Source organism: Pholcus phalangioides, unplaced genomic scaffold (assembly GCF_987345545.1).
Source record: "Pholcus phalangioides strain wild (caught in Gottingen) unplaced genomic scaffold, Ppha-v1.0 ptg000022l_1, whole genome shotgun sequence".
NCBI lineage: Eukaryota > Metazoa > Arthropoda > Arachnida > Araneae > Pholcidae > Pholcus > Pholcus phalangioides.
Window position 1 is genome coordinate 20,873,324 of NW_028301615.1, and position 11,555 is coordinate 20,884,878.

The 11,555-nt window shown below is 40.4% G+C and overlaps 1 protein-coding gene across 1 annotated transcript; it reads left to right on the forward strand.

The window, feature by feature from the left end:
- The first annotated feature begins 665 nt into the window (after positions 1–665).
- On the forward strand, positions 666–4,404 carry LOC149069980 (uncharacterized). The gene has a single exon (XM_089250251.1). The coding sequence runs from the start codon at positions 988–990 to the stop codon at positions 2,527–2,529; it is 1,542 nt and encodes a 513-aa protein (XP_089106377.1). The 5' UTR covers positions 666–987; the 3' UTR covers positions 2,530–4,404.
- The last annotated feature ends 7,151 nt before the right edge of the window (positions 4,405–11,555 follow it).

Consider the following 11,555-nt stretch of genomic DNA (forward strand, 5'->3'; position numbering starts at 1 on the left):
ACAAACATAATTTTTTTCATTGTATAGTCACCAAGAGGACGGGGGCGGCATGGGCGGAGATACGCCCCCCCCCCCAGTGTCAAAGGTGGAGTCGACTGATCTAATGTATATATGTATATACGAATTGACATCATCTTGTCCCCCCCCCCCCAGCAATAATGACCGTGCCTCCCCCGACTTCCAAGTCTATTTCCGCCTATGGGGGGCGGGTGCCCAACCCAAGTGATCCACCCCCTCCCCCACCATTAAATGTGGCCCGCGTAACATCACGAATCTATTACTGTGGCCCTCGGATGCAAACGGTTGAAGACTCCTAGTCTAAATCATTGAGAAAAAAAAAATTGCCAGTAATTAAAATGGTTTTGAAAATTGCTTTAAGAAATACTCGATTAACAGTGAGTGCATCTCATTGTGAGGTCCCGTGTGAAATGAGATCCCCCCCCCCCCCAAATTTCTAATTTTATGCAAATTATTCGAGTTTGGAATCGCGCGAGAAAAAAGGGGGGAAAAGTTCTCTTCCAGCAGAATCAACAGGTGCTCCGTTGGCATTTTATTTGGCGGCTTCTTGGCGAACTTTATCGGTGCGAAACTTTTCAGTTGTTTGTTGTTGCAACCCGAGGGCGCGGCATGGAAGAATCAGCTGAGAGCACGCGGTCTGTGAGTGAATAGAAGAAAACCTGTCACAAATAAGTAGAGACGAGACACTCACTGAATATGCTCTCAACGTCCGTCCTCCTTATCGCTATGTCCACGATAGTTGCTATGTGCGTAACTTGATAACACACAATCAACATTTAAATCATCTACATAATAATCCGAATAAGAAAAGAAGAAAAAAATAATAACGCTATCACTGGAAAAGTTGTTTTTTGTTTTTTAATGCAAAGAGAGCGATCGATCGTGGCGCCATCAATAACATTCGTCCTCAGGCTCGTAAGTGTCTTCCTTCCTTTTTAAAAAGTATCAGAGCCTCCTCCGGTCGCATTTATGATCAAACTCGCTACTGAAGGACCAACGTCCCGGCGTAACAAAATGGAAGATTGCGTGGCAGACCCGTCGACGACCGCCCGGTGGTCAGCAGCCCGGCAGAGCGAAAAGATCATCCCGAAGTGGAGCCTGCGCCAGAGCTGCCTGTCCACGGTCAAGGACTCCATACTGGGGTACAGCAGAGGCCGGAACTGCCTGGATTTCGACTCGAAGGACCACAACCCGTTCCTGGAGTACCCGATCAATCTCCGGCAGGAACTGCTCCTGCAGCTGCTGAGACTCAAGCCGACCGGTCGGGAACTCCTCAAGGCAGCCGAGCTGCTGGTCTGTTCCGGGATAACGTCGTTCGACCTGTCTTACCTGGACGACTGTAGGTTTACGGACGTCCAGACGGTGCTGAGACTGCTCACGAGGTCCGGTTCGTGCTTGAAAGAGCTCGTCCTGGCCGGCCAGTGGCTTTACAACAAGAACAGTGCCTTACTAGTGCGCGATTTGCTGGAATCCGTGCCAAACCTCCAACGCCTGCGACTCCAACACACGACCAAAGGCGGCGGCGAACTGAATATGGTGCTGGCGAATTGCGTGAAACTGAAAAAGCTCGAAATAATGCACCCTTCGGTCGACGAGGAGGAAATCGAGTCCCTGGTCGAAGAAATCGAAGGGACTCGATCCGCCAAATACGACTGTGCCAAGAAAAGCCTCGTCGAAATCAAGCTTCCGTCGTCCGTAAACGGCAAATCTGTCCTCAGAATCCTAGAGACGTTCCCGAACTTGAGACACATATCCTGCACTTATCTAGACCAGGTCGTGGACGAGCTGGAAGAAGCCGAAGATCCAGGACGGTGGAGAGAAATCACGTCCAAGATAGCCGGGATACAATCCACCCTCCCAGTCAGCGCCGACACTATCGGAATGATGGTGGAATGGTTCCCGAACCTGGAGGAAGTGTCACTGGAGATCCAAGAGGACATGGACATGCAACCCCTGGCAGATCTGCCGAACTTGCGATCGCTGGAGCTTAAGAACAGCCCCACGTTACCTTCGTCCTACATCGAAGAAGTGCTGCCACTACTAAACGCTTGCGGTAAGAGACTATTCAGCCTGAGCCTGGAACGCTTCGACATAGTCGACTTGGCCAAGACAGCCACCTACTGTCCCAACCTGCTTTCATTCAGCTGCCAGTGGTTCACCCTGCTCGGGACGAGTATCTCGCGAGGTGCCAAGCGACCCTTCCTCAACTTGAGATACCTGCGACTCCGGCCGCGGGTCAACAGGAAGGTCACTCCGGAGGCGTGCGAAATACTACTGACGAACAGCACGTCCCTGCACCACCTGGAATTCTACTGCAGCTACGGGCTGACGGACACACTGGTCAACAAGCTCGTCAAGACGAACAAATTCTCGCACTTGCGGACACTGTTGCTGAGGCACGGACACGGACTCTCGTCCGCCGGTGTGTTGCAACTGACCAAATGCGCGGAGAGACTGACCGCCTGGGACGTCGGAATGGTGAGCACAAAACAAGTCACTACTTCTACTTGAGAGCTCTCTAGTTTTGTTCAATACGTTAAAAAAAAAAAAAGCCTAGTCAATACTTTTGCTGACTGCCATCATTGGAAATTGATGAATCCTAATCCGGTTGGTCACTCCGTGGCTAAAATCTGCAAGTAAATATTGCATTTCTTCATTTGGAGCTGTATTTTCAGAATAGAGCAAAAAATTTCCGAATTTAGAATTTGCTGAGACTTTTAAGGGTAAAGGTAAAACCAGCTCCAAAAATTTTGAACTGTTCCTGGCTATGTGCTGACTTATTGTGATATTTATTGGGTAATTAGTGAGAAATTTGAAGTCTTTTTTTTTTGTTGTATAGATGAGGAATTTGCTAAAATTTTTGCATATTTCTGTGTTTGTCTAAGAGCTTTTTTCCAAAAGGTATATACTGTGAAGCCTATTTTCTAATTTGCTGAAAATTTTTTTTCAAAAAATCATAGCAATGACCGGTGAAGTTAAAAAAAAAAAAAATTCCTGCAAGAATTTTGGTGATTTTGTAATTTTTGTATAAATTTTGATAAAATTTCTATTTGGAAAGAAATCTGCAAGTTTAACTAAAATTTAAAAAAATATTCCCTCGCGTTCACTAAAAACTTTTGAATTTTTAAATTTTTTCTGCAAGCATTTAAATTTCTTAGATTTTTCTGAAATGACAATTTTTTGAATTTTTTTTGCAAATTACTGAGATTTGTGAATATTTTGCTTAGTGTAATTTTTAAATATTCTACAAATTATTATTTTTTAAATTTTCTATAAATTATTTATATTTATGTTTGGTAAATTTCTTGCATATTACAAAGAGTTGATAATTTTTTCGCAGATTATTCAGTAAATTTTCTGGATATTATATAGGCCTATTTATGTATATTTTTAATTTCCTGGAAATAATTAATGTTTGGTAAATTTCCTGCGTATTAATGGTTAAATATTTTGAAAATTTAGTTAATTTTTTACACATAATAAATATTTTGTTAAGCCTGCTGCAAACTATTATTTGGCAAATTTTCTGCAAATTGTTTAGTGAATTTTCTAAATTAATATTTAGTGAAAACTTTCTGCAAACTATTTTTATTTTTCTACAAATATCCTATTTCCTAGAACTTTTCTATTGTTGTAGAGATTCTATTAATCCATTATTGTGAATTTTCATAAAAATTTTCTATATTATCATAAATATCTAATTTCTTATATCGTCTATAAATTCAGATTATTAACAAAAATGTTTGGGAAACTAATTTGATAAAAATTTACTAACGCTAGAGAAAAAAAAAATTCCCTTCTCTATTAATATTTCATTAAATTTTCTGTAAATTCTTTCATTTTTTCAAAAAGAAAATTAAAATTATATACTTTGCATATAAATTTATAAAATTACATTAAACTATTCATTTTTTTAAATTTAAAAAAAAATTTCTCAAAATGTAATTCCTCTTTCAAAATATTATTTCTATCAAAAAATTTCAAAATAGCAATCTTGTAAAATTTTCCAAATTGAAATTTCATCAACTCCTATTTTATTTGAATCATGAAAAATTTCATTTACATTTTCTTGTATAAAAAATGTTTGTAATATACAAATATATTCCATGGGTTTTTGGACCAATTTTATCTTTTGTATAAATTCCAATATTTCATTATTTCACATAATGTCTTCCATATCGAGGGACCAACTCATGCATAGGAGAAGAATATTTTTTATGAATTTATCATTACGGTGGGAATAACCTGGTGATTTTTTGTTTACAATTTTAAATTTGAGTAAAATTTGCATATTTTTCATGATCATCGATGATTTAAAATATCGATATGTAAAAATATTATCATTCCTATCAGTTTGTCTCTCATCGTTTTTTTAGCACTTGTTAACTGAACGCACCTCCTGTCTTTTTATTGATTCGTTATACTGAAGTTTCCAATTTCGTAAATTGCGTAATTTCGAGGAAATTAAATAATTTACCTAATTTGTATAGAAAATTTGTGTCTTGTTACTGATCTCTTGTTTTGAATTTTTCAATGGTGATTGGTTTTTGCCTGAGAACATGTGGGGATATGGGAAGCCATATAACGTTTGGTTGTTTTACATCAGCAATGCTCAATATTTTGATGAACGCGAGCCACACTAGGGGAGGCCATGTCATAACAGTGCCATTGGGGTCCTCCGGGCAAAGTTTTGGAACCCTACATAGCTGGAAGAATCTTTCTATTAATTTACAATTTATTCTTGAAAATTTTTCTCTAAGGGTAAATAAATGAGGTATCGAAACAAATAAAAAAAATCATGGAAATTTTGAATATCACGAGGTGACCCATAAGGATGTGGTTGACAGGGCTCCAGCCGGGATGGGGGTCTGATACGATTCTCACCACACTATTAATTCCCTATGGATGGGCTCTGGAATGGAGGCCTCGCGAGCTCTTCTCCGGGATGTTGGGGGAGGGCATGGTTTTGGCCCATGAGTTAAGACGTCTGTGAGGTTACTTAATTGGCTTACAACGATTACGGGCCAGTTAAATGATTTTTATAACTGTTCACAAAAATTTCCGAATAAGTAGGCCTACCAAAAAATTTTTAATAATAAGTATCAGTAAAGCAGGGCCAGCCCCCTCACCAGATGAGGAGCCTGGCATGAAAATAATAGCTTGGCCAGAGGCGTTCTTATAGTATCGGAGGCCCTTTCGTCACGATTTAATACATTCAGTGGGAGAGGGGAATCGAAAATTCAGAATAAAAGAAACAAATAATTTCATAATTGGTGAAATGTCAGAATAAATAAAACACTTTTAGAATGATAAAAATTCAGAATAAATGAAAGAAATAATTTTAAAAAAAATTGATGAAAATTCAGAATTAGAAAAATGATACAAGTTCGGAATTTATGAAAACATAATTCCAAGAAAATTATTTTATAGATAAAAATCCAGAATGGCTGAAAATACAGAATTAATGAAAGAAATTATCATCATCGTAAGCCATGATTAGGATCACCTTTTGGTTGGAATAACCTTTCCACTTGGACTTGCGAAAAAACCAGAATCATTCCCCTAGTTCCTGAAACCAAGCCCCATAGCCTAGGATATATTACACGACCCCCCCCCCCCCGGCTCTTCACGGGCTCCTCTATAACTTCAATACGAATATATAAAAATTAATACTGTACAAAGCATTGGTAAAAGTTTAAAAAAGGATCCATCCAGGGGCTGATCTCTGCATGGGCAAATGCGGCATCTCTGCCGACGGACCCTTCATTTTAGGAGAGAAAATAAATCACATATTCACTGACTAAAAATCTCTGATCCTAGTTATGGAAGGGGGTGGGGTTTCTAATTTTTGATTTTCCCGGGGCTCCCTATTGTAAAAGTTGAGCCCTGACTCCACTTTGGTGCCACGTGTGGGAAAGGAGAGAGGATGTCTGTTGACACGGGAGCTGAATCCGCTGAATTATTGAAGAGGCACCTAATGAATGTTTGCCCTATGTGAGAATTACAGTATTTAATTTGTTGCAGCTCTGGGTCTAATTATATTAGGCTTAGCTTCAAGAGCTACATTTAGATAGGTTTAACGTTTGTGTTATATAGGACTTCCCAGTGAAGAACTCTGGCCTGAAGGGCTCTGCTTGAGTATTTGAGGGGTCTCGGTCCAGGAATAATTGCCTTATGGGAGAAGCCGTATATGTATGCTCAACCCGTGACCCGCAGGCCATATGTGGTCCAAGGCCTCAAACCGAATTTTACAAAATTGAATTAGGCGGCACATTTCCAGATCACGTAAGAAACCCGTGGTGCAGTTCATCACTTGAATAGCCAGTGATATGTTCCCGGATCACTAGAGTGAACCGTGGCACATTCACATATCACTGAACGGGCACATTAACAAATCGATTAAATCACCTGCGGCACAGTTCCATCTCACTCAAGTAGCCCCCGGCATATTTGCAAATTTTTTACTTTGGGCCCGCGGCCCCAAAGTAGAATGTTTTGCATTGTTCTGTAACGAACCTTCGGGCAACTGGATATGTTCTGCAGCACAAAAACTCTCATAATATATATAGTGTTTTCTACATATTTCTTTAAATTCTTCCAGATTGTTCTGCGAATGTACGTTGCAGATTTCGGCATATTCTGCACTGGGGGGGGGGGGGCAACGGCACAGTTCCAGCTCACTCAAGCTGCTCGCGGTACATTTACAGATCACTTAAGTGATCCGTGCCACAGTTTCAGATAACTTAATTAAATGGCCTGCGACACGTTTTCAAATCATTAAAGTGGCCCGCATTCTCCCAAAGGTTGGGCATCCTTGCTTCAGACCAGTGGTTCTCAACCTTTGGAAGCCCACGGCCCGGTTGATCTGGTTTTTGTGAGTGGGAGGGCCGGTCATACATACGACTAATGGAAAATAAATGAGGAAAAATGAAACTGAATCACTCGGGGGGGGGGGGGGGCGGGGGCCGATTTGACTAATGGAAACGGCCCGGCGGTTGAGAAACACTGCTTTAAACCTTGTGGTTTCAAGCACCGTCTCCAGTTAGTCGCAAGTCTCCACAAGGCCGCAACTAGAAACAAAAATTAGCTTTGTCACACTGGGCAAGTGCGCACACACACTTCTGCGTCCCGTAGTTTTTTAAGAACGAAGAATAAATTTGGTGCCCTTCCTAGTCCAGCGTTCGGGGCATCAGACCCCCCCTCTCCCCTCGTCCTATTCCAGTTGCGGCCCCGAGTATGAAAGGCGTCATCTGTTTACTGTAATTTTTGATACGTCAAAAAAGTATCATTGAACTGGTAAACAAGGAACGGAATTGCATTTGACCCGACCCCCTCCCCACTCGATGCTGTATCCAGCGAGCCTCATGTTACAAAACGGCCCGTGACGTCACATAACCTTGTTGTTTTGCGGATGCAAGTGGATCGGCACTAACTCGCTGTTGCCAGCGAAGGTCATCGCCTACTCGCCGAAACCTCCGGCGGAAACTAGATAGCCGTGGACATTGAATTACGCCATTATTAGTCACTGACACAAAATATAATAATGTCGACATACAGCAGTTCCGTATACACTCATTGTTTCGAAAATTAGTTCTCAAACTCCTTCGATGATATCAGGCAATTTGTCCTAATTTTGAACGCGAGGAGGGATTTCGTAGGAGCTCAATAGTTTCAAATTCCAGGACCGTCTTAGCGAGTTTTGGGGCTCGAACATTTTCTTCATCTGTGATCATGGCCCCCTTGCAATGGTGAGGATGACGGGGCTCCAGCCGTGGCCCGTAACGATTCTCATCATTTTTTGTTCTTTAACGCTATAAACTCACTATAGAGGGGGTTCCGTTAATGTCTGACCTAGGTGCCCTGCTCCAGGATGTAGGGGAACCATGGCTGGGATTTCATATCTCTCAGGAGGGCATCCTAAATAAGTATATACGATTCCAGCATTGTGCACAGAAATGCTGAAAAATACCTTCACAAAAAACATGCGTTTGTTAATGGAAATTTGAACTCGTGAAAGAGATTATTTCAAAATTAATAAAACAAATAATTTCAGAACTAACAAATTTGATGAATTAATGAAAGTATTTGTTTTTTGGGAATTGATGGAAATTAGGCATTGGAAGAATTTAATTTCAGAATTAATGGAATGAATTATTTAAAATTAAATAGTTAAAAAATTGTTTTTTCAATAATTTCAGAATTAATATAAATTCAGATTGAAAGAAGTTGTTTCAGCAGAATTAGTGAATGAAATTGCAGTGTTGGTTTCAGAATTAATGAAAGAAATATTTTTTCAGAATTTATGAAAGAAATACTTTCAGAATAATTGAAAGAAATACTTTCAGAATAATTGAAAGAAATACTTTCAGAATAATTGAATTGAAAGAAATACTTTCAGAATAATTGAATTGAAAGAAATATTTTCAGAATAATTGAATTGAAAGAAATATTTTCAGAATAATTGAAAGAAATTCTTTCAAAGAAAGAATTGAAAGAAATATTTTTCAGAATTAATGAAAGAAATATTTTTCAGAATTAATGAAAGAAATATTTTTCAGAATTAATGAAAGAAATATTTTCCAGAATTAATGAAAGAAATATTCTCAGAATTAATGAAAGAAATATTTTCAGAATTACTGAAAAATATTTTCAGAATTAATGAAAAATATTTTCAGAATTAATGAAAAATATTTTCAGAATTAATGAAAAATATTTTCAGAATTTATGAAAGAAATTTGGTTTCAAAATCAATGACTGGAATTTGTTTCAGGATAAATGAATGAAACATGTTTCAGAATCAGTGAATGAAATTGCAGAGTTGGTTTTAAGAATAAAATGAACAATTATCAGAATTAATGAAAGAAAGAATTCCAGAATTGATAAAAGAATTTCAGAGTCGATGAAAGAAATAATGTCAGAATTGCATTCTCGTAGGTTTCCTTCAAACATCAGAAAGAAATAGCACCACGGCCTAACACCAGATATACGTTCTCATTCTCAATTTTAGAATTAGTAGTAATGAAATCGCAGAGTTAGTTCCAATTATTTGAAACATACTGTATTTTCTCAGAGTCAATGAAAGAAAGAAATTCAGAACTATTGAAATTGAAGAAACTACTTCAAAATTAACGGAAAAGTAATTCACAAACTGACGAAAATTATAATTCAGAATGAATGAAAATTCTGAACTATATTTCAACAGTTCTACTCATAATATATTTCAGAATAAACGAAGCAAATACAAACAAAATTATTTCAGAATTAACGGAAGAAATAGGTTCACACAAAATCCATGAAAATTCGAAATTACTGAAAATGCTCATTTGTTTGGGCAAACCGTTAGCTTATGGTGTCCTTCTCCATCATTATCATCCTTTAAGATACCAATGCAGTGGCGTACTTTTGGAATAGGCACAACTGAGTTTACTAGGAAGCTGTTGCAGAGAAGTTTTGAATTATTGACTCTTCAAAACGCATTTTATATTAGCTGAAAATGGTGAAGGTTGTGTATATAAAAAGCGTTTTCTTCGGATATTTAGTTTTTCATCATCGTGGGGGCACGGGCTCCTTATGCGTCCCTCCCCCCTCCCCGTGCGTTACGTCTCTGCTGTGTACCAACGACGAAATTACAAAGATCATTTCAAGCCAACACGTATAAAAACACTTTTTTTTTTCCTCCTATGTTCGTGTGGGGCCCGCTGAGAGGACAAAGAGGCCCTTGAAAAGGGCTTTCAACTCCCTCTTCATAGAAAATTTGATGACGTCGTGCCGCCATCTGTTGTCGAAGCGTATAACTAAATCTTCCTTATTCCCTTTTTCTTTTTCCCTTTGCCAAAACCCAGTGAATGAAAACTTGTGGATATGAAACGTAGGAGGGTGGACTTTCTGTTCGCGGAACAACAGCTGCAGCGTCTTTTTTTTTTTTTTTTTTTTTTTTCTTTTTTTTTTTTTTTTTTTTTTCAGCGAGACACGAGAGAGTAAGCACGCTCCGCTCGAGCTCCCATAAATCCACATGATAGGGATAAGTGAAATGCTGTGAAGTACAGCAAGCTTAGGCACGAATCCGTACTCAGTCGGATCTAACCAAAATACTCCCAACAATAATAATCAGATTGCAATCTGTAGATAATGGCAGATCGGAAACTTCTTGCCCAACAACCAGTATGCTTCCTACACGAAGTGATCCTGGAGGAGGATAACGAAAACGAGGAATGGCACAAGCTGTCAGCGAAATACAGCCGGAAGAAGGCGAGAAATGCCGACTTGAACCGAGCCTCCATCGCTTTCCTTGACTCCATCAGGAACCACTACGACTGCTGGGAAGCATCACACCCAAGAATCAGACGCCCAGAAACTGAAGTGTTCTATTGCACGGGTGACGAATTTCTGAGAAAGGCTATGACAAATCACCAAGCTATTATAGACAGGCCAGATGACCCGGAGACCGCCCTCGTCAAGCAGCAACTACGGTGGAACATAAGCCAAGCCTTCGTAATAGGCGACGACTGCTTCTTTGACGAGGATGAGAACGACGACATCTGGACTGCCTATGCTAACGAAATCAACAAACATATCTGGAAAAGGGCCAGGAAATGGGACGAGATTCCAGTCTTTATGCGAAAAAAGCCTGTCCCGGATCCAGAAGTCCCGCTTGATCCAGCTTCCCCACCAACAATGACGGCGACCGTTAATTCTCCAGAGGAGACGAATGGTAGCCAAGAACCCTCAAATCCCGGAGAAAACCACGGAAAATCAAGCACTCCTGAAAACATCCAGGAAATTGATGACGGCGAAAAGGCCAAAGATGACGTCCCCACCGAAGAAGCTACCCAAAGCAGTCCCGCCCCTGCGGACGAGTCGGCGGCCGGGAACCAATCGCGAGACAGCGACGTGGAACTAGCCCCGCCCAAGCGTCTGATGGATGCCGACGAGCCGAGCAGCGAAAAGCCGGCGGAAAGTGGTAGTTTCAACGACAGTGACGCGGCCGTAGCCGAAACCACCGACGGACTCACCATAGAAGGTGTCAACCGTGGAAACCCCGCCCATGAAATTGAGCCAGCATCAGCTGACGAATTGCGACCGACCACCACCGAAGTGAACGTGCCGCCACAAGAATCGAATACGTACGGTAGTGAACGACCGGCATCTCGTGAAGAGTGCAACGGCAACCGTTCGATCGTGGTGCGGGCAGATCGGAACTGGCGGGCAATAGCTCGCAAAATTCGTGAAATTTGCCGAGAAAATGTACGAGTCAAACTGACTCACGGAGAGTACAAAATTAACTTTCGCAACACAGACGACTATGACAAGGTCCTACATTCCCTAGAATCTAGCAATGCTGAAATTTTAAAGCGATCCACACCGGATGCCCCAGCCCTCAGCGTGGTATTACGAGGGCCCGATGCATCAACACCCGTTGATGATATTCAAATTGAACTCATTGACGAAGGATTCACGCCAATTTCAGTAACGCAAATGCGCTCCCGCAGGAAAAAGATAAGAGGTAAATTATTACCCCTTTGGAAAATAGACCTGCC